Consider the following 26550-nt stretch of genomic DNA (forward strand, 5'->3'; position numbering starts at 1 on the left):
TCAGGATCGCTCAGGATCACTGCCAGACCGCAGCTCCATCTGTCTCCTTTTTTGGTATTTTCACGCAGGTTCTTCTGCTAGTTGGGGTTTAGTCCACTTCTATATCCTTCCCTTCAAGGGTCAAGGGTCCAAAATTATCTTCTGTGTCTGTGTTAATTGGTTTCCCTTTTCTTTGTTGGAGAGGGCCTGTGCAGTCTTTCTGCTTAGTCCGCCATCTTGCCGGAACCCTATTTCTTTATATTTAAAGTAGGTTTCTCATAGAGAACATATAGTTAGTTATTTTTTTATCCAGTCTGAAAATTTCTGTTTTGTAATTGATGCATTTAGACCATTCACATTTAATCCATTTAAAAATGGATTAAAATGACCATTTTGCTAATTGGTTTTTATTTGTTCCATCTGTTCTTTTTTTTCTTTCTCCCCTTGAGTAATTATAGTAATTGTGATTCATAGTGACCTCTGCTGGGGTTTCCGCAGCAGTATCACTGTGAAAGTAGTTTGCCTTATCATCCTTCCGAGGAGTGGCTGGTGGGTTTGAACCACCAGCCTTCTGGTTAGCAGTCACTTGCCTTAGGCACTATGCCACCAGAGTTCTCTACTTGTAGTTGTGTATTTTTAATGATATAATTTTATTTCCATTATTTGCTCATTTATACCTTTTCTAAAAAATGTCACTTGATCAGTGGCTACTTTTAAATACTATCTTTTGTTTTTAGTAGTATGAAGATGATGTGCTTAGGTGCTTTTATTTTGGTAGTAGGAGGGTTGTCATGCTTGGTGTGCTCTGACCTTCTTGAATCTATAGTTTGGTGCCTGTTTTTAATTTTGGAAAATTTTCGGCCTTTATTTCTTCAGATATTTCTTTTGCTCCATTCTCTCTCTTCTTCTGGAGTTTTATACAATTTCATTATTGTAACTAGCTTCCAGAAGCCTTGATGGTGCAGTGGTTAAGCACTTGACCGCTAACCAGTAGGATGGCTGTTCAAACTCACACAGTCACTCTGAAGCATAAAGACCTATTGATCTGTTCCTGTAAATATTATAGCTTAGAAAACCCTATGGGGAAGTTCTACTCTATTACATGGAGTCACTGTGGGTCAAACTTGACTTGACAGCACCTAACAGCAACAACAGTCAGACTCCAAGATGGTCCCCAATGAAACCTGTCTTCTGGTATTCATGTTCTTGTATTGTCCCCTCCTGCTTCAGACTTGATGGTATGTCACTTCTGAGATTAGGTTATAAAAGGTTGTGGCTTCCTTCTTGGGCCTTTCCTGTTTTCTCCTCTCTCAGGGATCACTTCCTCTAGGAAGTAAGCTGCCATGTTTGAGTAGCACTGGAGATTTCCATCTGGTGAAAATCTGAAACCTCCAGCCAAGAGCCAGTGAGGGGCTGAGGCCTTCTGTCATCCATGTGAGTGAGCCCTAATTAAGCCTTGATATGGCTGCAGCTCTAGACAACAGCTTGATTCCAAATTTGAGAGATCTTGAGCCAGAATCACCTAGTTAAATTGCTTCCACGTTCATGATTCTTGGGGCCTATGTGAGATAACAGATGTTTATTGGTTTAAGCTGGTAAGTTTTGGGGTAATTTGTTACACAGGAATGGGTAACTGATACATGCACTTAAGTTATATTGTTTAGTATTGTGCTGGCTCTTGGATGCTCTGCCTTTTTGTTTTTTAAGCCTTTTCTGTTTTTTTGGAAGGAAGATGGGGCAATCTACTTCTGTAGTGATACTGCCTCGGAATTCCAAGGAGGGGTCGCTATGAGTCGGGTCTGACTCGATGGCACATAACAACAGCAACAACAGCAGTGCCTTCAAATAATTATTTTTACTTTTCTTCCATGTTTTGAAAGTATCGTCTGTGAGAATGTTAGTCTGATCAAGCTCCTGTTCTGTTAACAAAATCTGGATGCTTGCTGGATTCCAGAATAATAATTTAATAAACAGAAGTCTAATCATGCCACTTCTCCTCATTAATCACCTTAAATATCTTCTCATTAGTTAATGCCCTTGCCTTTCTCTGTAACCTCATAAGCTGGTCTCATGTACTGTGCTCTAATCAGACTGGCTTCTTTCAGCAAACAGAAGATTCACATCATTTATCTTATGCGTTGTGAGGGAATTTTGTGACTGCCTGTTCTGTGTAAATAGTTATTTCTTTTACTGTGGCTCTCTATTTATGTTTATTTCTCTTTGGTCATATTCCTATATTCTAGTCCAGCTCCCACATATCAGGTATATATCTTCAGACAAGTTACTTTACCTCTTAATATTTCCGTTTTTCTAACTGTTAAATGGGGATAAAATTAGTATGACTCCTACTTCAGAGATTTGTTTTGAGAATTAAGTGGATTAATGTATATCAGATGCTTAGAACAGTGCCTACCTAGTACCAGGTAAACAGTAAATTTTAACTATTATTGTTCCCCAAAGCTCATATGATGTCACTACAGTATATGTTAATTCCTTTATTTTCTCTAGTTTTAAAATGATTATCCTTTGTTAATATATATACTGGGAGTCAACAACTGATTAGGTCCCATGTATGTTTTTTCTATGTGATTTATCTTGTGATAAGTAAAATAATTTTTCCTCCTAACCCCAACCTTAGGGATGATAGAAATTTAAGAAACAAAAGCCTAATAAGTGGTGTGAAGTCACTCAGTAAAGAAGAATTGAGTGCAGAGTTATTAAACTTATCTCTGAACACAGATGTGTGTCATCAGCCTTGTATTTCTAAGCAGCAATTGAAAGCAGGTAGTATGTTTACTATGAATAATTAGAAATTTATCTTATTTTATGCAATAAGCTTGTTGGTAGCATTTGAAATTAGTAAATTTTCATCTTGTGTGTTTAAAATAATACTAAGTTTAGAATATTTGCTGACATGTAAATGGGAGAAATAAATGAAAATTACAATGATAAAAAACACCATAATTAACATTATTGCCTTCTATATATACTTTTACAAATTAAATTGGGTTTTTGTGCATATTCTCACATACATTTTTACATATTTATCATCACAGCATGCATGCTAAGTTCTCCAATGCAGACTATAACTTTTAAATTAATAGTAGCTACAGGAAATATTCATTAGAGATGGAGATAATTTTTTAGTTTCATATTCATAACCTTTTACAAATGCAGGAAAAACTCAGATAGCAACAGTGAAACTTATAGGATGCCAGTAAAGCCTTTTGTTTTTTGCAATAATTTTTAAGAACGGTAAAGGCATTAGCATTATTTTATCCCTTTTTCTACTGAATAATCTGTTCTGATGGAATGTTGTATCAAATCTGACGTCATTAAAAACACTCCACCTTTTCCCTGTTGGGTAATTGTTGGGGTCTCTAATATCATATGTACTTTTGTTGTTTATAATACATGCACAGATGTTGCTTAATTTGCCCTCTTTGGTGACAGTATATCTTTTTTTGTTGTTCTAAGAGTCCTGAGCAACTATAGAGATCACCACTTTGTTTCACTTGGTGTCAATGAATTCTTATTCGTGGAAATCAACTCTTGATATTTTAGTGATGACGTACTAATCATCACTCTAACAACAAAGTTATATCTTGTGTCATAATATTCAAAATGACATTTAGAAAGACTAACAGAATATCCTAAGGATCTTGGTGGTGTAGTGGTTTAAACATTTGGCTGCTAATGAAAAGGTTGGCAGTTCAAACCCACCAGCTGCTCTATGGTAGAAAGATGAGACAGTCTGCTTCATAAAGATTTACAGTCTTGGAAACCCTATGGATTTGTACTCCTCCAGGGTCACTGTGAGTCAGAATCACATCGAAGGCAGTGCGTTTAACAGGATTTTTACCCTTGCTTTCGAAGGATAACATGCTTTTAGTTTCCCCATTATATTACTGTCATTTAACCCATTAGTTTGTATTTATAGTGATAAGCCATGTAATATTTTGCATTTTACCTTAAAGAAATTGCAGTTGTTTTTCAGGTATCAAATTGTAATGTTAATGAAATTAAATCAGTTAAAATAATAAAAGCTGCTTTCTAAAGGTGAGAGTATAAGGATGGTTAAGCCAGAGATTTTGGTCTTTCAAAACAATTTATAGATGTATGCTGAGATTAGAAGGATATATTATTTTGGAAACAAAATCCTTTTTGATTCATGGATCTTAATCCATAGTTTCATTGTAAATGGATCCAAAGCATTCTTGTAATTTTTCTTCTTTTTGAAAGTAATTTTCCTTTTTGAAAATAATAAATTTAAATTTCAATTAAAATATTGCACATATTTCCTTAAAAATATTTAGTTGTTTTTTTGTAGAAAAGATAAAGCAATATTTATGTGCACCTAAAACAACTATTATACAGATACATGTTTCTCAATACTGTTTTAAAAATAAAGGACTTGTTTTGTAGGTAATTCAAATGTGAATTATATACATAAAATGTTTTACTATTTATCCTAATTATACATGTAAAATATTTGCTATTAATGCTTTAAATAAAGCCTGTAATTATTTGTTTTAAAGAAGCAACATCCTTGAAAGAGAGCTATGATGAAGAATCTACAAATTCTGGGCTATCCATTCTACTTGAAAGCATTATATCTGAGCTTGAAAAATCTCTTGGAACAGCTTTATCTACAATATTAGAAACTGAAATGAAAATTGCATTTGGAAACTTATGGTTGGAGGTGATTATTTCAATTCTATTAGTTGACAGTTTCTTTTTTATTGCTGAAGATTTATTACCTTAACCAATATTGCTTGTATAAAAATGCCATAAGCTTCATTCTAATAATTTCTTATTAATTTTTTTTCTTGAAATTTAAAATAAATTTTGAAGATTAAATGATATCTATTTTTAAAGCTTAGGAACTATATTTTAGGGAGCTTTCGTAGCGTAGTGCCTAAGGCACTTGACTGCTAACCAGAAGGCTGGCGGTTCAAACCCTCCAGCCACTCCTCAAAAGGCAGATGGGGCAATCTACTTCCTTAGTGCTACTGCCTCGGAAACCCAAGGAGGGGTCGCTATGAGTTGGGTCTGACTTGACGGCACACAACAACAACAACAACAGAACTATGTTTTATTATTCGTTTCTTCACTTAGCAAATATTTATGGTGCATTTGCTGGGTGTCTGACACACTGTCCTCAAGAAGTTTATATACTAAGGAGGCTGAGAATATATATATAATAAACAAATAAGTTAAACATAAGGTGTGTCAGATGGTAGTAAATGCCTGGATAAAGAGAAAGCAGGAAAAGGGATATAGAGTAGATGGTAGTTAGGGTTCACTGGGAAGGTAACTTGTGAATAAAGGCAAAGTGTGGTTGGAAAGAGTGAAGAGGAGTAGAGTAAAAGATGCAGAGAGATGACAAGGGGGCAGATTGTATAAGGTGTTCTGGTAGCTCAGTAGTTAAACTCAGCTGCTAACTGAAAAGTCAGTGGTTCCAAACCCCACAGTCCCTCGGTGGAATAAAGATGGGACATTGTGCTTCTGTAAAGATAGCCTTGGAAACTCTAGGGTGCAGTTCTACTCTGTCCTATAGCATTGCTGTGAGTCAGAATTGACTGGATGGCACTGGTATTTTAAAGATTTTGACTTTTACTCTGACCATTTAAATGGAAAGTCAGAGGAGTCACATGATCTGATTTTCTTTTTAAAAGGATAATTATAGCTCCTGTGTGAAAAATAGCCTTAGGAAGGCAAAGGCTAAAGCTGAAATACTGTGCCAACAGATAGGCAAATCACAGTTGAGGGGACAAATTCATCCCACTGCATATTTTGTAAATAAAATTTTATTGGAACACAGGGATGTTATTTATTCTCTGTGGCTCCTTTTGTGCTACAATGGCAGAATTTGAGTAGTTCCAACAGAGGCTGTATGGCCCACAAAGCATAAAATATTTACTATCTGGCACTATATTAGTTATCTAGTGCTGCTATAACACTAGATAACTAACCACAAGTGGATGGCTTTAATAGAAGTTTATTCTCTCACAGTTTAAGAGGCTAGAAGTCTGAATTCAGGGCACCAGCTCTATGGGAAAGCTTTCTTTCTCTGTTGGCTCTGGGGGAAGGTTCTTGCCTCCTTTCAGACGTCTGTGCACTTGGTGTTTCTTGGAGATTTCCAAGTCCTGGCATCAGTCTTCTCCTGGGTCTACGAGGTTCTCGGCACAAGAATCCTAGGTCCAAAGGACATGCTGTGCTCCTGGCTCTTGTTTGTCGGTGGTACTCTGTGGTACTTTCTCAATGTTCCCTCCTTGCTTCTCTCTCCTTTTATCTCTTGTAAGATAAAAGGTGATATAGGCCACAGCTCACAGAAACTCCCTTTACAGTGGATCAAGGCTGTTACCTGATTAAACGTGTTGTATCCTACCCTAATCGCCTTCCAACAGATTGGCTAATAACATCAGATCACATCATGGGGGGTGATTACATCATTACATAACTGCCAGACCACTGGGAATCATGGCCCAGCCAAGCTGACACATTTTTTTGAAAGACTCAATTCAATTCATAACAGGCACTTTATAGAAAAAATTTGTCAACTGTGGTTTAGAAGGCTGTTGCAGTAAACTGAGTGAGAGATGATAGTTGCTGCCGTACAGAATGATGGTTGCTTCATGAATCATGATAGTAGTGGCAGGAAGTAGTCAGATTCTAGGAATATTTTGAACTCAGAACTCAGATTTTGCTGATGAATCACATATGGGAGGTAAAAAAGAGAGAGGAGTCTAGAATAATTTAACGTTTTTCTTAGATTTGAGAAACAGAAGGATAGAGTTGCCATTGTTGAGACACCGTTTCTTGGTAACTTGCTTTCAGTTGGAAAATAAAGAAGAATGTTATAGGAAATTTCTTCTGGCAGGGGGAGACTGTGTAAATTGAGTTCAGAAAAACTTCTCTCATATTTGGTCTGATTTGAATAAAAATTTCTAATATAAAGATTTCCTACAACAAAGTGTATTCAGAAAAAGAAGTGTATATTTTGGCTTATGTCATGTAAGTATGAGATCCATAGATAAATCAGAGTATAAATTTGATCATATTAGCAACATAGTTTAACTATTCTTTAGACTGACATCTTTTCTATAGTCAGCCAAGCATTGCATTTGTCAATAGAGGCCTTTTTAGTTCAGTTTAGATTTTGTTTGCTATTCACCTATATAGCTAAGAGAAACATTATTCTATATTAATTATAACTTTTATTTATTTCAGATATTCATTGGGATTCTAATATTTCCCAATAAGTATTGAGCCAAGATGATTGAAGAATGGTCAGAGATACTAGGAGGATTGACACAGATCAGATATTTCCTAGTAGAGTCAAGGAAAGTTATGGCTTAGGAATGATTTGGAAAAGAAAGTGCTGACATTTTGTAGAAATAAATGATCTTTTGCTTCTTTTAAAGTAATCTTTTAAACATGTCTTTATAAAAGTGTAGCAAGTGGCAATTACATTTGACAACTTTTCTCTATAAGGATATTTCTTCCTCAGTTATGAAATATTTAGACTGATTTCCTCATAGAAATGAGCATGCTGAAAAGTAGATTGAGGGACCTTTGCTGGTTTAAACTTCTTTTGATTAAAACTATGCTTTCTTTATTGCACAGATAGTCTCTGGAATAATCAGGATCAGTACTAATAATGAATTTTATAGACACAATTTGCAATGGTATTAGTATTTAAGATTATGATTAGCTGTTAATAAAATGAGTTTTAATTTAAAAATAATTCAACTAACTATATTTTGCTCAGAAAATATACATAGGAATTCCTAAATAAGTACTTTTTAATGACAAAAATAATAAATATATTCATAGATGATAATTTTTTCCCAAAAAACTTTTTAGATACTATACTTGAAACCACCATGGACTTTAATACATTTATTACAGTGTTTTAAAAAACATTGGTTGGCTGTATTTGGATTAGTTATGGAAAAGAACTTGCTTGTAACCATTGAGAGCCTATACGAAAATCTTTGTAAAGGTATGAATCTTTTACTTTCATCTTTTGCAGAATTACATTAAAATATTAAGTCAGACTAGCAAATATATTCAATGACATGGGAAGATGAGTTAATAAGAAATTTGTTAATTAGTTCTTAATTGTTTATACTTCTAACAGCTAAAGGGAATTTGTGGCAGCTGGTTGAAAAATGCAGTGAATAGACCTGTAGCTATCATTGTAGATATTTCTGGATAGTATGAATATATCACTTTTAATATTTGCTATGAAAAAGTTTTTCACTGTGTTTTATAGTCTATTCTGATATGCAAATAGATGAGACTTTTCTTACTCTATTTAAATTTGAGCACATTTTGTGTACTAATTTTTAGAATAATTTATCAAGATTTTCACATAAACTGAATAGATAAGGAATAGGTAGCCTCTGGCTTTAATGAGTAGTGAATTTTAGAACTGGGACAGAACCACTTAGTTGGTGGTTTTTTAAATTGTATTGTACAGAGCCTCCACGCTTCTTGAAGTGCCTCTGGGACTATCATTGACTGAAGTTAGAGAGGTTGATGGCAAGCCTGGTAATGGTGGACCTTTGGCCTTCAATTCCAACCTTAGCCAGAGAAGCTCTCTTTTGTGATTTGTATGTTGAGATTCCACGTGGGATTTGAAAAAAGGTTTCTTTGCTTAGAAGAAAAAATTACTGATCTAATGCTGTTAAAACTGGTGCTTTATGATTAAGGAAACTAGCCATGACAACATGGCAACTAGATGACTTGACTAAAATCAAACAGGTATATTTGTTTTGCTGTATCTTTCTAAAGCAAAAACCATTGTTGTCGAGTCATTTCTGATTCCTAGCATATAGGACACGATAGAACTGCCCCATAGGGTTTCCAAGGCTGCAATCTTTACAGAAGCAGACTGCCACTCCTCATCTTTCTTCTATAGAACAGCTGCTTAGTTTGAATCGCTGACCTTTCATTTAGCAATCAAACACTTAAACACCATACCTCCAGAGCTCCATTTTAAGAACAAAGTATGACTGTTACTAGGATGTTTAATTAGTTCTTGATTTTTGTCTTGGCTCTCTTGTACTGCTATAACAGATATACCACAAATGGTTGATTTAGCAATTTATTCTCTTATAGTTTAGGAGGCTAGCAGTCCAAATTCAGAGTGTTAGCTCTAGGGACTGGGTGAAAGCCCCTTGACCCAGCTGCCTCTTACTCCAGGCCCAGTGTAACTAGAGTTATCTCCTAACTCAAGTTAAGCCAAGCTGCTGGCTGCTGAGGCTGACAAACCCAAGGTTGGCAGGTAAAATGGCAGAGTCTCAAGATCAGCAGGCAACATGGCAGGCTACTAAAATGAAGGCTTGGCCAAATGCAGGATCCATATGTGTCAGAAAGCTAGTGACCTTTCTCAAAACTTCACTTTATATACTGGAGGCAGACCATACCCTGAAGGCAGCTAGGTAACTGCTCACAGCAGATTGCACTATGTAGGTGATTACAGTCTCATCATAGGGAATAACTACATACAGCTGCCCAGCTGCTCAAACCCACAGCCCGGCCAAGTTGACACACAACCTTCACTACTGAAACTTTTTTCAGACTCCTATTATGGAAGTGATCTAATTTGTTTCTGACTTTGTTTTCCATAATAACTTGTGTCTAATATTGGCCTACATAAGCATTAAACTATTTCAATCATATAGGTTTCTTGTTGTATCTTTGGAATGAATATCATATTTACTATTCTTTTCTTGATAATCTTAGTAGAGAATTTTTGTAAGACACAAATAAAAAAATTAATTCAAGGATATTAGCCCTGTCGAACATAGGCTACAATCAGGAAATTTTTAAAGTTCACCAAAGGAGGAAGATCAACTAGTCATTGGCTTTGAAAATAACTAAAAGTGTACCTGTAAGGAAATAGACCCTTCTTTTTCTTTCTTTCTTTCTTTTTTTTTTTTTTTTGATAAAGAGGAAGCCATAGGCTTAGATATAACAGTCACATTAGATTAGAATTTCTGACTATTGAAGAATTAATTATTAGGATGTACTTTTTATTTTCATTTGAACTTATTTTCATATTTCACAATCAAATGCTTGGTAGATAAGTGATACAGAGGAACTATTTTTATTTTTAAATTTTTATTGTGATTTGGGTGAAAGTTTACAGAGCAAATTCATTTTTCATACAGCAGTTCATACACATTTTGTTTCATGACATTGACTGCAATTCTTGTAGTGTCACAACTCTCTTCCTGCTTCCTCCCTGTACTTACTTCTTCTCTGGAGGAACTATATTTTTAAAACTCATAGTGCTAGTGAAAAACCGTGATGGTGATTTAAAATACAACAGTCTCTCAAATTGTGACCATTAAAACAAAAACAAAGCAAACACATAGTAACATGGTTATTTAGCCTTCAAAAATTGTTCTTAGCGTTCCACCTTAATAATGGAGAGTTAGTTTTTTTTCGAGTTTTTGTGACAGTAAAAAGTTACTTTATTGTTCATCAGTTAAAAAAATCTGTGGAATAATTGCTACTGCTTTCTTAACTCCTTTAAGAATTTAAGTAACTTTATTTCCTTTGGAGAAAATTACTATATCTTTAAACTACAACTTGTAGATTGTCTCCATTTTTTTTTTTACAAGAAAAAAAAATTATGCTAGTTTCTCACTGTTGCTGAAGTTGTTTCTCTTTTGTTAGAGTTGTGCTGTGCATAGAGAGAACAGGTTATTTTCATTATATCTACTATAACTTTTCATGTGACAGAATTTGAGGGTAAATCACTACATAAGCTATGGCAGGTATGGCGCATACCGCAAAGTATGTATTTAACATCACAGTATCTGTTTAACATCACAGTTTCCACCACCAACTGTGAGAGACCGTTCAGCATGTTAAAACTAGTATTTTCATATTCGAGAGGCTCTGTGAATCAAGGCAGACTATATAATCTTGCTATGTTGAGTGTAGCAAGAGAAGAAACTGAAAAAAGAAAGTGGCTTTGAGCACATCATAGACCAATTTTCATAAGTGAAAGAAAGGAAGTGCAGTTGTAAGTTTCATGTAATGCCATAATGTGTTAGGTAAAAGACTAATGAGTTTGATGTGTATTTTTGAGCTGCTATAGTAAAGTTATTTAAAAGATGCGTGTCAGATGTTTGGACAGGGATGTAAATTTAGTGCTTAACACCAGTGCTGCTTTCTGTACATATGTGTGTACATGATAACTGAGTATTCATTATGGGAGGTACTACATATAACTTATGTGTTTACCATGAAAATGTGACTCTTCCGATGCTTCCATAGTAATCTCTCTATGATGCAAACTCAGATTTAAAATCTGTGATTTAATTTGTTGGTTTGGTGATAATCTTTTTTGAAGAGTAATATCCTTTGACTTTATTTATACTTTGAGATTGACTGCGTTGAGGGAAGTTGTATGTTCTGAATGTAGAATTTCCAAAATTGACTCCAAGGACATTGTTTATAACTTTGTATTAGTTGTTAGTCTCCTTCAGATCTTGTTTGTAACTAAATCTGCTTAATTAGTGCTTTTTACACCAGTGAGATAAATTTGGAGTGATTTGTAAGTATATATGCATGCTCTTCTGAAATTTTACAATTAATAATAGATTTGTTTTCCAAAGATACCTAAATGTTGTGTACTCATTTTTACATATTTTTTCTTTTGAAATTTTCTGTAACCAGCTAATAATGCAGTGGATTTTACAACAGCAAAATTCCTGCTTCAGGATTCTAAAAGTTTGTTACATGCTTTCAGTACAAGGTCAAATTATGATGGTGTTCTTCCACAAGCCTTTGCTCAAGTAAACAAACTGATCCAAACATTCACAGAGGTAAGAAGGCTTTGGAATGCCAAGTTAGAATTGACTAAACAGCAACTAACAACACTGTCTAAAGGACAACAGTAGGTAAAGGGTATTTTAACTTAGTTCTTTCATACTAAAAGCAGTAATTAAGTATTAAGGAGAATAAAACTGTTATCAAGAGTTGCAAAACATGATTATCTTCTTAGGGAAGCAATGCCATAGCAGTTGTTGGGATTTCTATTATTTTGTCTATGGGTAGAAGAAAGTTATGCATTATTCTTTGACTATTCATTCTCCAGTGCTCCAGACCAAGGGATGTCAACATGAAGCAGAAACACTTAGGACATTTTTTCAAGCATGCAGATACCAAGTCCCTCCCAAACCTTAATGAAGCTAATTTCTGGCAGTAGGATCCAGTAATGTTATTCATGTTATTATGTTTCAAGCTCACATAATCGTTTGAAGAGCAGTATAAAGAATTTCCAAATATATCCTTTATCCAGATTTCCCAAATGTTAACATTTTATCACATTTGTTTTGCCATTTTCTGTCTTTCCACATTTTTTTCAGAACTATTTGAGGATTTATTGCAGATATTATGTCCCTATATACATACCTAAATAAGGAGCTCTGGTAGCATAGTGCCTAAGGCACTTGACTGCTAACCAGAAGGCTGACGGTTCAAACCCACTAGCCACTCCTCGGAAGGAAAGTTGGGCATTCCTACTTCCGTAGTGGTACTGCCTTGGAAACCCAAGGAGGGGTCGCTATGAGTTGGGGCCGACTCGATGGCAAAATAACAACAACAACAACACATACCTAAATACTTCAGTGTGTATTTCCTTAAAAACAAGGGATTGTTTTATATAATCATAGTACAATCAATCAGGAAATTAACATTGATCTAGTACAACAATCTAATCTATACGGTTTATTTAAACTTTTCCAGTTGACCTCCTCATTTTGAAACAAGTCTCCTCATGTGATTCTTACACAGCCAACCTACAACTGATATCTTTTTGACCCCTTTTAAATTTACTTATGAAAAATTTGTCCAAGGTATGTCAGCATGAATCAGAAACATTTAGGACATTTTTCAAACATGCAGATACCAAGCCCCTCTCAAATCTTAATGAATCTAATTTCTGGCAGTGGTACCCAGTAATGTTATTTATGTTATTTTACTTTTTATTTTGAATTAGTTTCAAGCTCATAGTTTTACTATGTGAATTATATCCTGTATCTACAGCCTTCTAATTTTATATCTAGAAAATTCTGAGAATTTTTTGTGCCAGAAACAGCTTAAGAAACTCAGTATAAAATGTACTAAATGTGAGTGATCAACACGGTGGCATTGAGGGAAGAAGAAGACAGAGAGAGATAGATGGGAGGTACTTTAAAAAAAAAAAAAAAGAAAAAACTCAGTATCATGACTACTAGATAAGAAATTAATGAAAATTACATTTTATGCAGCTATTATATTCTCTTTTTTCTCTGACGATCTGAATTGGCTAGATTTTTCACAGTGATTTTTCATGGTCAAATAAGACCCATTATTACCCGTCAACTAACCAAAGGTTTAGATGATACTTAACTTAGTATAGTTGCTGAGGAAAGAAGTTTGTTGCTAAGAGAGCGCCTCATGGAGTAAAAGACGTCTCCTTTTTATAAATGGGAATATGTGATAATTCTTGAGGAAAGAATTGATTATAGGGGTTATATTATCCTTTGGTTTGAGATGACCAACTCACTGGTAGGAGTTCCATTCTTTTATGACAAGTGTGACTCTTAGTACTATTAGTAGGAATGAGTGGACCCAGAATTTAGGGAGTTGCAGTTTAAGTATTATACTTGTAATGTTTTAGGAAAGATTTATTATCCTTTCCTATCACAGAATTAAGGAGCTCTGGTGGTGTAGTGCCTAAGGCATTTGACTGCTAAGCAGAAGGTTGGCAGTTCAAATCTACCAGCCACTCTGCAGAAGGAAGACTGGGTGATCTACTTCTGTAAAGATTTACCACTTCAGAAAACCAAAGAGGGTTGCTGAGTTGGGATCCAGTTGATGGCAGTGAATTTGGTTTTTGATTAATCACAGAGTTAAGCCCTAAATCATATTCTTAATGCAGTAACAAAGCGTATGAGATGGAAAGTTCAGGATACTTACAGGCTTTGGAATCTTTGAATCAAGACTCTTGAGAATAAAATAAAATTTAGCACTGATAAATAAAAACGATGTCAAGTGTTAAGCTCCTTTTATCAGTTAGAAACACTGAGAGGTACCATAAATATTTATCGGTAAAATTTAGTCTTTATCAGAAAAATAATATGCCTGTTATATGCTGCCTACTGTGTATTTAAAAATATCGAATTGTTATTTACTAAATTATTTATTCTTGAGTCTTAAATTTTCTTTGTTAATTAACAAGAGGTTTGTCATTGGCAAAGATGCTAGCATCCTCATTAGTTCTTTTCCCTCACCAGTTAGCATTAGTGATTAGTGTGATTGCTTGAAACACCTGTCTGGCTTTCAGGATTAGAACTCTGAAGTATTACTTGTTTATTTTCAGGTTAGAAATGTTCATTATCTAAATCAGCCAGGACATTATGATTTAGCTTGGGTCTTTTAAATATACTTTCAACACAAGTTTTTCTTTTTTTTTTTTGAATAATTTGTTTTATATTTTAGTGAAAATATAGGTAGCAAAACACCCACAAGTTGAACAATTTCTGCATGTACACTTCGGTCACTCAGTGACATTGATTATATTCTTCATGTTGTGCAACCGTTCTTGCTAACCATTTCTATATTATTCCTCCACCATTAACATAAACTCTCTACTCCCTAATTTGTCATCTAACTTTTCAAGTTGTTGTTGTCAGTATGATCCCATATAGATAGCTCTTTAAAAGAGCACAACACTCAAGGCAGATACTCTTTACTAATTAAGCTAAATTATTGTTTGATTTTTAAAAACACAGTAGGGGATATTTTGGTTTAAAGTCTGAAGATTATATCAGGGCAGTAACTGTGGAATTTCATTGGCTACAAAAAGTCTGAATTCCATGAAACTTTGAAACTCTGTTCTGCACTTTTCTTCCATCTGATCAGGATTTTTTTTTTTATAGACTCTTGATTAAAATGTTCAGTAATGTACATCATCCAGTTCTTCTGATCTCATGGCAAAGGAGGCAGTTGTTCATGGAGGCATTTAGACAAACATTCTATTTCCTCCTATTCCTGATTTTCTTTCTTCCTCTGCTGCTTCAGGTGAATAGAGATCAATTATTGTATCTTGGAAGACCATTTCCAGTATTTTAAGATCCAAGGCTCAAGAGGACTTGTTTTGTAAAATGCAGTAGGTGTGATATATGTCCTAAACATTAAGTCATGTCTCAGTAACTTGAGCAACAAAAGAAACAGAGTAATGGTTAAAAAAAAATCCACCCAATCTTAATTTAAAAAAAGAAAAAATCGTGATGTGAAAGTTTGCAGAACAAATTCATTTTCCTTACAGCAGTTCATACACATTTTGTTTCATGACATCTCTTGCCATCCTGTAATGTAACAGCTTTCTTCCAATTTCCTCACTGTGGTTATCTTTTCCCTGTATTCTTTTTTCCTATGCATTCCTGTCCTCTAAACTGTCTCCTTGTGCAAATACCTCCATTCTGATCTCCATGATTGATTGTTCTAAGAAATGTACCTACTTGGTGTAAATATTCACCTTGTATCCCTATCTATTGTTTGGCTGGAAGCCACAGGAATGATTTAAATTGCAGGTCTGAAGGGTGACATGATGCCATAGTTTTAGGGGTTTCACCAGGCTCTATCAGACCGGTAAGCCTGGTCTTTTTTATGATCACTTTATCTTAATTTATTGTGTGTAGGAAATCAGGAAAGGTAGGATATTCATTATTTGCTTCTGAGAAACTGAAATGGGAAGATAGCTAACATTAGTAGTTTCCACATTTTTATATAAATGGGAGAAGATAATAGAAAAAGAATATATACATTTTTCTTTTGTTTGGCCTTCCAACCACCAGAAAAGTTGGACTTGCTCTGCCAAGATAATAGAACAATTAAAATCAATCACATTGATAAGCTTTAAAATTATGTGTGTCAGGATCCCCATCCTGACTAGTTTTGTTACTTAACCTCTTTAAGCCTAGTTCCTTCTTTTGTAAAATGGATGCAATAATAATTTCTGCCTTATAATTGTTATGCAAATTAAATAAATTAATATTTGTAAAGTACCTAACACATAGTAAGTACATACAAGTGTTTGGTAAGAAAACTGTTTGTATCATTGTATACATTTCTCTTTGAGAACTGAGGAAAAGTGGCATTAGGTGTATGCTAGATTTTATTTAAAATGTATAGAAAAATTAAAAACAATAAATCTCAGGAAAAAATGTCTTTCCATCCATCTGTATTTATTAAATTCATAATTTAAAATGAACAGACAAAAATGGGAGCAATTATACATTTTATTCTTCCTGCTCCAGAAGATACAAGATCATGTTTTTCCAATTGCGAGACATGATAATTTCATCCAATAAATTCTCTTTTCTAGGCAAGGATTACTACCCTGCTTGCTTTTCTTTATTGACTGCCCTAATTGACAGAGCTATCTGTTTGCATTATTATATCAGTGAAACTAAATTAGCACAGTGGTTAAATGAGCACAGGCTGAACCTGTACTTGCTGAGAGTCAAATCCTGTTTGTGCCACTTACCATCTGTGTGACTTTGGATTAGTTACTTAATCACTCCATGCTTCAGTTTCCTTAGCTATGTACTGTATATAATTATAGCATCTGTTTCATGTGGTGGTTGTGAAGATTAAATAAGCTAGTAAGTGTAAAATTTTTAGAACAGTTTCTATACATGGAAAACGCTCAATAAATATGAACTGTTAGGGCTAATAGTATTGGAAGTACACTTTTTTTCAGTTCAATAAGCATAAACAACCCATGAACCTAACAACTCATGAAGCAAACTTTGAAATCATCCTTTTATTAACAAGGAAACTTAAGCTTAGAGAAATGGAGTGATTCATTTAAGCTCACAAAGTAAGTTACTGTAGAGCCCAAACTAAAACCTAAGTTTTTAAACTCTTAGTTATTTTTTTTCCATTCTATTAGGCTTTGTTTATTTTTGTTTTCATCTAAGTTACTGTTGTTCCCCAAGGTGATATGTTTTTTTAATTATTTGAATCGTAGTGTAACTTTTTTTTATCCCGCTTTCAAATATGGTCAGATCTCATCTATTCTTAAATACTGTTCATTGACCATGTTATTTATTGTACTATCTCCTTAAAACTTCTTAAAGAGCAGTCGGTAATCACTTTGTCCATTTCTTCACTCATTTATTCCTGAATTCATTTACAAGATGAGTTCTATTCAACACTGTAAAAAGGGTTTATTAGTTGCCATTTGTTTTGCTTCCTAATGATCAAATCCAAACCTTATTTTCTCTCTTCCACCCTCTCAGCCTTTCTTTAGTACTTGATGTTGCCTCCTTTGACATTGTATACTTTTGATTCTCCCCCTATCTTATTGATCTTTTCATTTTGTTAATTCCCACCTTTTCTCCTTCAAATTGTCTTATTCTTTACCTATTTTATTTTTTCTTTCTTCTCCCCACAACAATCTCATCTGCTTCCAAGGCTTGTCTCTATGAGGATGATTCCCATCTGTCTCTTTTAAGCTGCGAATCTGAATATCCCATTACTTGCTTGATATTTTTACCTACATATGTCTTTATGCCTCACAATCAGTAGATCTATAATTCACCTTATATTGTTCCTCTTCTTTTTCTTGTCTCCAACCAGCCTTTCTTTGCTCTACTGTAGGGTGGCAATACAGTTTATAAGCATAGAAGAATATACATTAAATACTTTATTACTGTTACATGATACTATATGACATATTCAGTGTGTTGTCCCTTATCACCAATGCACAGTTCAATGTGCTGTTTAAAATTGCCATGACTGTAGTACATTAAAACAGCATTTCATCAATTCATGGACATGGATTTGAGATACATTCTTTCAGATTATTGGCATGTTCAATTTTTTTACTGACTAAAATGAAGCCTTTACCTTCTCCTGGAGACATAATCAAGGAGCTCAATCTATTTACATCACAATACAAACACACACATATACACACATTTTCCACATTTTATGGCCACCCTAAATTTCTGTTATTTGTATCATTATTCTTCTCGTATCTAGGTTAAAGAAATGTTAAGGTCTCCATCACTCCCGGAAACTAGTTCTTGGCGAAGCCTGTAGTTAAACTTTTGATAGTTCTTTCATATGTTTTCTTCTTTTCATTCTACTGCTTTTTCCTGCTTAATTCAAATTCTTAGGTCTTCTTTGTTGGATTATTTCAGTAGCTTTCTAACCAGTCTTCCTGCCTCCACTCTTTTCTATTCCAGTTTTTTTTTTATCTTAAACTGTAATTTTGAGGGTACCACTACCTAAATTAGAAGAGCTTTCAGTGGTTCACTATTGCCCTTAACATAAAGTTTAAAATCTATCCCGCCTTTTCATTTTTAATTTATTGTTAACTGGGTGAAAGTTTACAGAGCAAATTCGTCTTCTATACAGCAGTTCACATGCACTTTGTCTCATGACATTGACTGCAATCTCCCACAGTGCAGCAGCTTTCTTCCCACTTCCTCCCCATAGCCACCTCTTCCCTATGTCCTTCCCTCCCTTGCACTCCTGCCCCCTGAGCTGTCTCCTTGTGCATATACAGCCCTTCTTTTCTCCCATAATTGATCTCTCCAAGGAATATATCTAGCTAATGTAAATGTTCAGCTCATATACCTGTCTTTTGTTTGCCTAGAAGCCACAGGAGTGGATTCAGTTCCAGACCTGAAGGGCAGCTAGGGGCCATAGTCCCAGGGGTTCCAGTAGGCTCTGTCAGACCAGCAAACCTGGTCCCTTATTATTATTATTATTATTTGATTTTGAGTTTTTTCCACATTGTTCTCCCACTCCATTCAAGGATCTCCTACATAGATCCCCCTCTGAGTGGTTGACTATGGTAGCTGGGTACCATCTAGTTCTTCTGGTCTCATAGCCATATAGGCTGAGGATTGCGTGGTATACCAGTCCCTTGGACTAATTGCTTACATGTGTTTTTGGTTTTCTTCATTCTTCTTTGCTCTGGACAAGGAGAGAGCCATCATTGCATCTAGATGGCCGCTTGCAAGCTTTTAAGATCCCATTCGCTACTTGCCAAAGTAGGATATAGAACAGTGTTTTTGTGTAGTATGTTATGCCAATTGAGCTTGATGTCCCCTGCGACTCTGGTCCTGAGCCCACAAGTCCAACTACTTGCTCCCTGTGGGTAGCTGGCTGTGGCCACAACCTAGTCCTTTGTCAACTCTATACCTGGGAATTCTTACAGAACATACAAATACACTCATAGAAACATTGTCTGCCAATCCTGTACATGGTCATGGGCACACTGCCCCCTGCATAGCCATACCTAATTGTTCAGCCGAAAGCAGCCTTTTGTAATGTCATTCTTTTTATTGGATTTTAAAGTGCTTGGAGGCTTGACTATATCTTCTTTTTCTTTTTATCCTGATTATTCTCTACCTAGTTCATTACAGTATATTTAACTATATGTAAAAGTGTTCAAACAGTATTATTTAATTGTCATTAGCATATTAGCTAAGATTGGTTACTGTAATAAGCTGATTAGAAATACTATTTGATTTAAATGGAAAATGAAAATAACATTTCCAGCTCTGATGTTTTTCTGAGAACACTATGTACATGATAAAGGACAAAGAACAGTCAGCGCTCGCAAAGCTAGGACATTTGTAAGCACAATTGCATTCTGCTTTGTTCACTTACTAGTGAATGCATCTTATGTAATTCTTATTTCCCCAGGTCAAGGAAAAACTTAAACCAAATCCTTCAGAAAACACAGTGGGTAAAAAGAAGGAAAATACTTCTTCGATGAAGTCTAATAATCAAGAAATCACCCTTTTCTCGGGTTCTCAGCTTCCCCAACCCAACAGGCATCAAGAAATCTGGTCTATCCTAGAAAATGTTTGGATTACAATATATCAGAACAGGTACTAAGTTTCTAAAAAATGTTGAATTCTGGTGTTACCAGTCTGTTTTTCAGGGTGTTGATCAATTAGTGTTTGGATTGTGAGTTTAACGTACTTACGAGTTTAATACACTTTTGAGGGCCATTTTGTCTAATTGGTTCCTTAGAAACAGTGATACTTAACTAGAGGTGCACATCAGAATTACTGGGGAGTTTTAAATATCTATATATCTGAGATCTAATCCTAGATACCCTGATTCAGTAGGACTGAAGTAAAGTTGGGACAATGCATAAAAATCTTTCTAGGTGATACAGATGTGAAACCACGCTTAAGAAGCATTGCCTGTATTGGTCAAAACCAAAACAAAACAAAATCACCTAGATTGGCTAAATAAATTATCAGGATATAAGGCCTTAATAAAATTGAGACTATTTTAAAAGGAAGATAAAGTCATATTTTTTAATATTTTCATGTGCATAGACAAAATACTATAGTCTTGGTAAAATGAAGGGAGTGAGGCCATATTTGAGTAGTTCTTCAAATAGACTGCCACTAGAGTAGCTTAAAAATAATTTAAAACAACTTAATTTTAAAGTAGGCCACCTCCTCCCACACATACACACACACACACTTTTTTCCAAGTCCATAATTTTTATATAACTAATTTGCCAAGCAAACTCTTGGTAATATGATTGTGGTTCAAGTGTCCAATGTGCCTATTTTGGATTAAGAGCATCTATCTGTTCTAGAGCTTGGTTTTGGTTTTGATCTGTTCTAGATGGTCACCAGCACAGCAGAGCAACATTAGTGCTCCACTGAAACATCTGTGTAGCATTGGCCATTTTTTACAACATTGTAGCTTTGGGACCGGTTTTTAAACCTTGGCTGTAATTTAAAGAATTGAAAAACAAATTCGTTGCCTATTAGGTATCTTTACTTTATAGCTTATTGTACTAAATAAATAGCTATACCTAACATGTAAGTCCAAGAAGACAGTGTTTCCCAATTTGTATTTTTATATAAAACAAAGGTTTTCTTGTTTTTTTCCAGTCTTATTATATATACCAGACAGGAATTACTACTTTCAAATAAAATAGATTGGAACAATATCTAAGATATTTTAATCTTCCTTTTATCTAGAGAATATTTGAGTATTTTATGTACCAAGAGCTGATGATAATATACATGCATTCATCTTGGTTACTAGAGAGTTCTGGGTTAGTTTTAGATAACAGAATTTACATAATAGCATTTTAGTAAGTGAAAATGCTTATATTTCTTTACTAATATATGTTTATTAAAGCCCTACTTGTTTTTTTGAGTGTTTCTCAAATCTAGCTGTGTACCACAGGTGCATGTGAAACTTCTTGAACCTATTCATGCTTTGGCCTTTTATCTTTTTTTTTATTTGCATGAAAGTTTACAGATCAAATTCATTTTCCGTACACCACTTCATACACATTTTGTCTTATGACATTGACTCCAATTTCCCACAGTGTAACAGCTCTCTTCCTACTTCTTCCCCACAGTTACCTCTTTCCTGTGCCCTTTCTTCCCATGCATTCCTGCCTCCCAAGCTGTTTCCCTGTGCATACACTGCCCTTCTATTCTCTAATGATGGAGAATATCTGCCTGATATAAATGTTCAGCCCATATGCCTATCTATTATTTGGCTGGAAGCTGTAGGAGTAAGTTCAATTCTAGATCTGAAGGGCAGCTGAGAGCCATAGTTTCAGAGGTTTTACCAGGCTGTATCACACCGGCAAACCTGGTCTTTTTTTTTTTTTCCCAATGATTTTGAGTTGTGTTCCACATTGTTCTCCCCCTCTATCTGGGGTCTCCTACACAGATCCCCCTCTGAGTGGTTGACAGTGGTAGTTGATGCCCATGTAGTTCTTCTGGTGTCATGTTCATATAGGCTGAGGATCACATAGTGTACCAGTCCCTTGGACTAATTCTTTCTGTGGAACTTTGGTTTTCTTCATTCTTCATTGCTCTGGACGAGGAGAGAGCTATCATTGCATCTAGATGGCTGCTTGCAAGCTTTTTAAGATCCCAGTCACTACACACCAAAGTAGGATGTGGAACAATGTTTTTTTTTTTTTCTTTTTCTTTCTTTCTTTCTATTTTTTATTGTGATTTGGGTGAAAATTTACAGAGCAAATTCATTTTTCATACAGCAGTTCACATATACTTTGTCTCATGACATTGACCACAATTTACCATGATGCAACAGCTCCCCTTCCACTTCCTCCCTATAGTTACCTCTTCCCTGTGTCCATGCCTCCATGCACTCCTGCCCCCTGAGCTGTCTCCCTGTGCATACGCAGCCCGTCTTTCTCTCATGATTGTTCTCTTCAAGGAGTGTATCTACTTCAGGTAAATGAAACAATGTTTTTGTGTAGTATGTTATGCCAGTTGAGCTTGATGTCCCCCGTGACCATGGTCCTGAGCCCACAAGTCCAACTACTTGTCCCCTCCGGGTATCTGGCTGTGGCCAAAAAGTCACCACAGTCTTGTCCCTTGTGAACTCTACTATATACCTGGCCATTCTTACAACATATACAAATACACTTGTAGAAACATTGTCTGCCAGCCCTGTACGTGGTCATGGGCACACTACCCCCTGCCTAGACAAACCAGATCATTCAGCCTTTCCACCCATCTATCCACCTATAGATCATCACTGACAATGCAGTACTGTATGTGCAGAAGGGTTCATCTTTGTTGTCTGACCTCCCACTTATCTCTCTGTGTCCTTCTGTTCTTCAGTGCCAGTGTGTTGAAGCACTCATATTTGGTACATTACCCTTCCCTTCACCCAAATCAGTACTTAAGCTCTACCTATCTAGCAGTGTTCCTTTCCCCTCCCCTCCTGGTACAGTTAACCAAAAAAGAAAGTCCCTCCATATATAAACCTATCCTTGAATTTTTATAATAGTGGACTAATACAATATTTGTCCTTCTGTGACTGACTTATTTCACTCAGCAAAATATCCTCCAAGTTCATCCATGTTATGTGGTATTTTGCAGATTCTATGTTATTCTTTAAGGTTGCACAATATTACACTGTGTGTATGTACCATAGTTTGGTTATTCATTCTTCTGTTGGTAGGCACCTAGGTTGTTTCCATCTTCTTGCTATTGTAAATAGTGCTGCGATTAACATGGGTGTGCATATATCTGTTTTTTTCTTGGCTCTCATTTCTTTAGGATATATACCTAGAAATAGGATTGCTGGCTCAAATGGTATTTCTAATTCCAACTTTTTAAGGATTTGCCATACTGCTTCCACAGTGGTTGTATCATTTGACAGTCCCACCAACAGTGTATGAGAGTCCCAATCTCTCCACATCCTTGCCAGCATTTGTTACTTGTTGAACTTTGCTATCAGTGCTGGGGCAAGATGATATCTCATTGTTGTTTTGATTTGCATCTCTCTAGTGACTAATGATCATGAACATTTCTTCATGTGTTAGTTGGCCGCCTGAATATCCTCTCTGGTGAAGTGTCTATTCATGTCTTCTGCCCATTTTTGAATTGGGTTATTTGTCTTTTTGTTGTTGAAGTGTTGAAGCTTTCTATAAATTTTAGAGATAAGTCCCTTGTCAGATATATCATTGCCGAATATTTTTTCTCAATCTGTATATTCTCTTTTGACTCTTGGAAAAGTCTTTGAATACACATAAAAATTTAATTTTAGAAGGTCCCATCCATCTATTTTATCTTCTGCTGTTTGTGCATTTTGGGTTATACTTGACAGTCTATTTATGCCATAAATAAGGCCCCTAAATTTGCCCCTATTTTTTTCCTTGAGGAACTTTATAGTTTTAGGTTTCACATTTAAGTCTTTGATCCATCTAGAGTTAGTTTTTGTGTATGATGTGAGATATGGATATTGCCATAGGTTGATGGATCTGTTTCTGAGTTCTCAATTTTATTCCACTGGTCCGTGTCTGTTATTGTACTAATACCAGGCAATTTTGACTATTGTGGCTGTATAGTAGGTTTTGAGATCCAGCAGTGTGAGACCTCCTACTTTGTTCTTTTCTTCAAAAACGCTTTGCTTATCCGAGGTCTCTTTCCTTTCCATATAAAATTAGTGATTGGTTTTTCCATATCCTTAAGGAATGTTGATGGTATCTGGATTGGGATTGCATTGAATGTGTAGATTGCTTTGGGTAGTATTGACATTTTCACAATGTTCAATCTTCCTATCCATGAGCATGGTAAGTTCTTCCATTTATGTAGTTGTCTGTGGAGTAGGAAATTACCTGGTAGGCTTTTCTAGACATAAGTCTTTGTAAACTCTGTGGTGGAATTTGCCATGAGCAACTGAGTAGCTCCTGATTGTGTAAGTTATCCACCTGGAGTGTTTCTGTTGGGAGTGTTATTGTTGTTTATATGCCATCGAGTCAGACCTGACTCATAGCGACCCCTCCTTGGATTTCCGAGGCAGTATCACTACGGAAGTAGATTGCCCAACCTTCCTTCTGAGGAGTGGCTGGTGAGTTTGAACCACCAGCCTTCTGGTTAGCAGTCAAGTGCCTAAGACACTACGCTACCAGAGCTCCCATCTGTTGGGAGTAGCATGAAGTAATTAATTTTCTGGGAAGTTCGCTCATTCTCAAGTGTATAGAATTCTGGTGTTGGGATTGGTTAGTTTGGTCACTCTGCCAGGCTCAAAAGGAGCCCTCCTAGAGGCAGAACGAATCTCTCTCACTGCCAACTGGGAGATGCGAGAGATATGCATTGCTGAGAGAGATGCGAGAGACATGTGCTGCTGGGAGAGAAACACTGAGAGACACACACTGCTGAGAGAGACTGTCACCTGAGAGATGGCAGGCTGAGAGAGACTGGATGTGTTCCGGAACTTGAATTGTAGCCTGTTGCTTCCGTAATAAAGCCCATAATCTGTGAATTCTGTGTGGCCACTGCAGCGAGTTATCGAATCCAGCAGAGGGGTGGTGGGTGCTGGGGGAGGAATGGTTGGTATCAGGGTTGGTGAAAGGGCTGGAGGGAGGTGGCATGTCTGGCTTTTCAGGGATAGACCTTGGGCTACTGATGGTGATTTGGTCTTCCTCTTGCAGGGTTAGAGGAGGTCAGAAGATGTGGCCTCCCTGCCCCTTTGGCAGTCTCTTATGATTTCTTGAAGTAGTGGTTTGTAGTTTTCTTTGTACAGGTCTTGTATGTCCCTGGTAAGATTTTTTCGCTAGTATTTTATTTTTTTGGTAAACTCCTTGGAAGGAAGATTGGGCAATCTACTTCCGTAGAGATTCAGTGTTGGAAATCCAAGGAAGGGTCTCTGTGAGTTAGGATTGACTCGACAGCAGTGAGTTTGGTTTGGTATTGTAAATGGTACTGATTTCCTTATTTCCTTTTCACCAATCTCTTTGCTCGTATAGAGGAATCCAACTGATCTTTGTATGTTGATTTTGTATTCTGTCAGTGTGCAAAATCTCTCGATTAGTTCCAGTAGTCTTTTTGCTGAGTCGCTTGGGTTTTCTATGTATAGGATCATATCAGCAAGTAGGGATAGTTTTACTTCTTCCTTACCAATTTGGATGCCTTTCATTTCCCATTCTTGTCTTATTACCCTGGCTAGGACTTCCAATACAGTGTTAAATAGAAGTGGTGATAGAGGATATCCTTGTTTGGTTTCTGTTAGCAAGGGGAATGGTTTCAGTCTTTCTCCATTGAGAATAATGTTGGCCATTGGTTTTGCATAGATGCCCTTTGTTATGTTGAGGAATGTCCCTTCTATACCTGTTTTGCGAGAGTTTTTATCAGGACTGGGTGTTGGATTTTATCAAATGCCTTTTCTGCATCAATTGATATGATCATGTGGTTCTTTTTCTTTGTTTTATTTATATGGTAGATGACATTGATTGTTTTTCTAATGTTGAACCATCCTTGCATACTTGATATGAACCTCACTTGGTCATAATGAATATTTTCTTGATATGTTTTGGAGTCTATTGGCTAGGATTTTGTTCAAGATTTTTGCAGCTATATTCATGAGGGATATTGTAGTTTTCCTTTTGAGTGATATCTTTGCCTGCTTTTGGTATCAAGGTTATGCTTGCTTCATAAAAGTAATTTGGGAGGATTCCGTTCTTTTCTGTGTTTTAGAATAGTTTGAATAGGATTGGTGTCAGTTCTTCCCTGAATGTTTGGTAGAATTGTCTAGTGAAACCATCTGGGCCAGGACTTTTTTTTGTTTGGTAATTTTTTGATGACCTGTTCAGTTTCTTCTTTTGTTATGGGTCTGTTCAATGATTCCACCTTAGTCTGTGTTAGTAGGTAGGTAGTATATTTCTAGAAATCTGTCCATTTCTTCTAGATTTTCAAATTTGTTGGAGTATAGTTCTTCATAGTATCCTGATATACTTTTTGTTTCAGTTGGTTCTCTTATGATGTCGCCCAATTAGTTTCTTATTCATGTTATTTGTATTCACTCCCCCTTTTCCTTTTTTAAATTTGCCAGTTGTTTGTCCATTTTATTACTCTTTTCCAAAAACCAACTTCTAGTCTTGTTGATTTTTTTCTATTGTCTTTCTGTTTTGTTTCATTTATTTCTGCTCAAAGCTTTATTATTAGGATCTCTGGTAGCATAGTGGCTAAAGCACTTGACTGCTAACCAGAAGGCTGGCGGTTCAAACCC

General features: G+C 35.7%; 1 protein-coding gene across 1 annotated transcript in view; it reads left to right on the forward strand.

The window, feature by feature from the left end:
* Positions 1 to 26550, forward strand: part of SWT1 (SWT1 RNA endoribonuclease homolog) — a 188509-nt gene that overhangs the window by 95418 nt on the left and 66541 nt on the right. Inside the window, exons 11-15 of the mRNA XM_007937682.2 lie at positions 2618 to 2763; positions 4518 to 4681; positions 7849 to 7987; positions 11683 to 11831; positions 19720 to 19907. Of these exons, the coding sequence (XP_007935873.2) occupies positions 2618 to 2763; positions 4518 to 4681; positions 7849 to 7987; positions 11683 to 11831; positions 19720 to 19907 (786 nt within the window). The remainder of the gene's footprint in view (positions 1 to 2617; positions 2764 to 4517; positions 4682 to 7848; positions 7988 to 11682; positions 11832 to 19719; positions 19908 to 26550) is intronic.

The sequence above is a fragment of the Orycteropus afer genome, unplaced genomic scaffold, assembly GCF_000298275.1.
Source record: "Orycteropus afer afer isolate SDZICR_OR568_19922 unplaced genomic scaffold, OryAfe1.0 scaffold00043, whole genome shotgun sequence".
Taxonomy (NCBI): Eukaryota; Metazoa; Chordata; class Mammalia; order Tubulidentata; family Orycteropodidae; genus Orycteropus; species Orycteropus afer.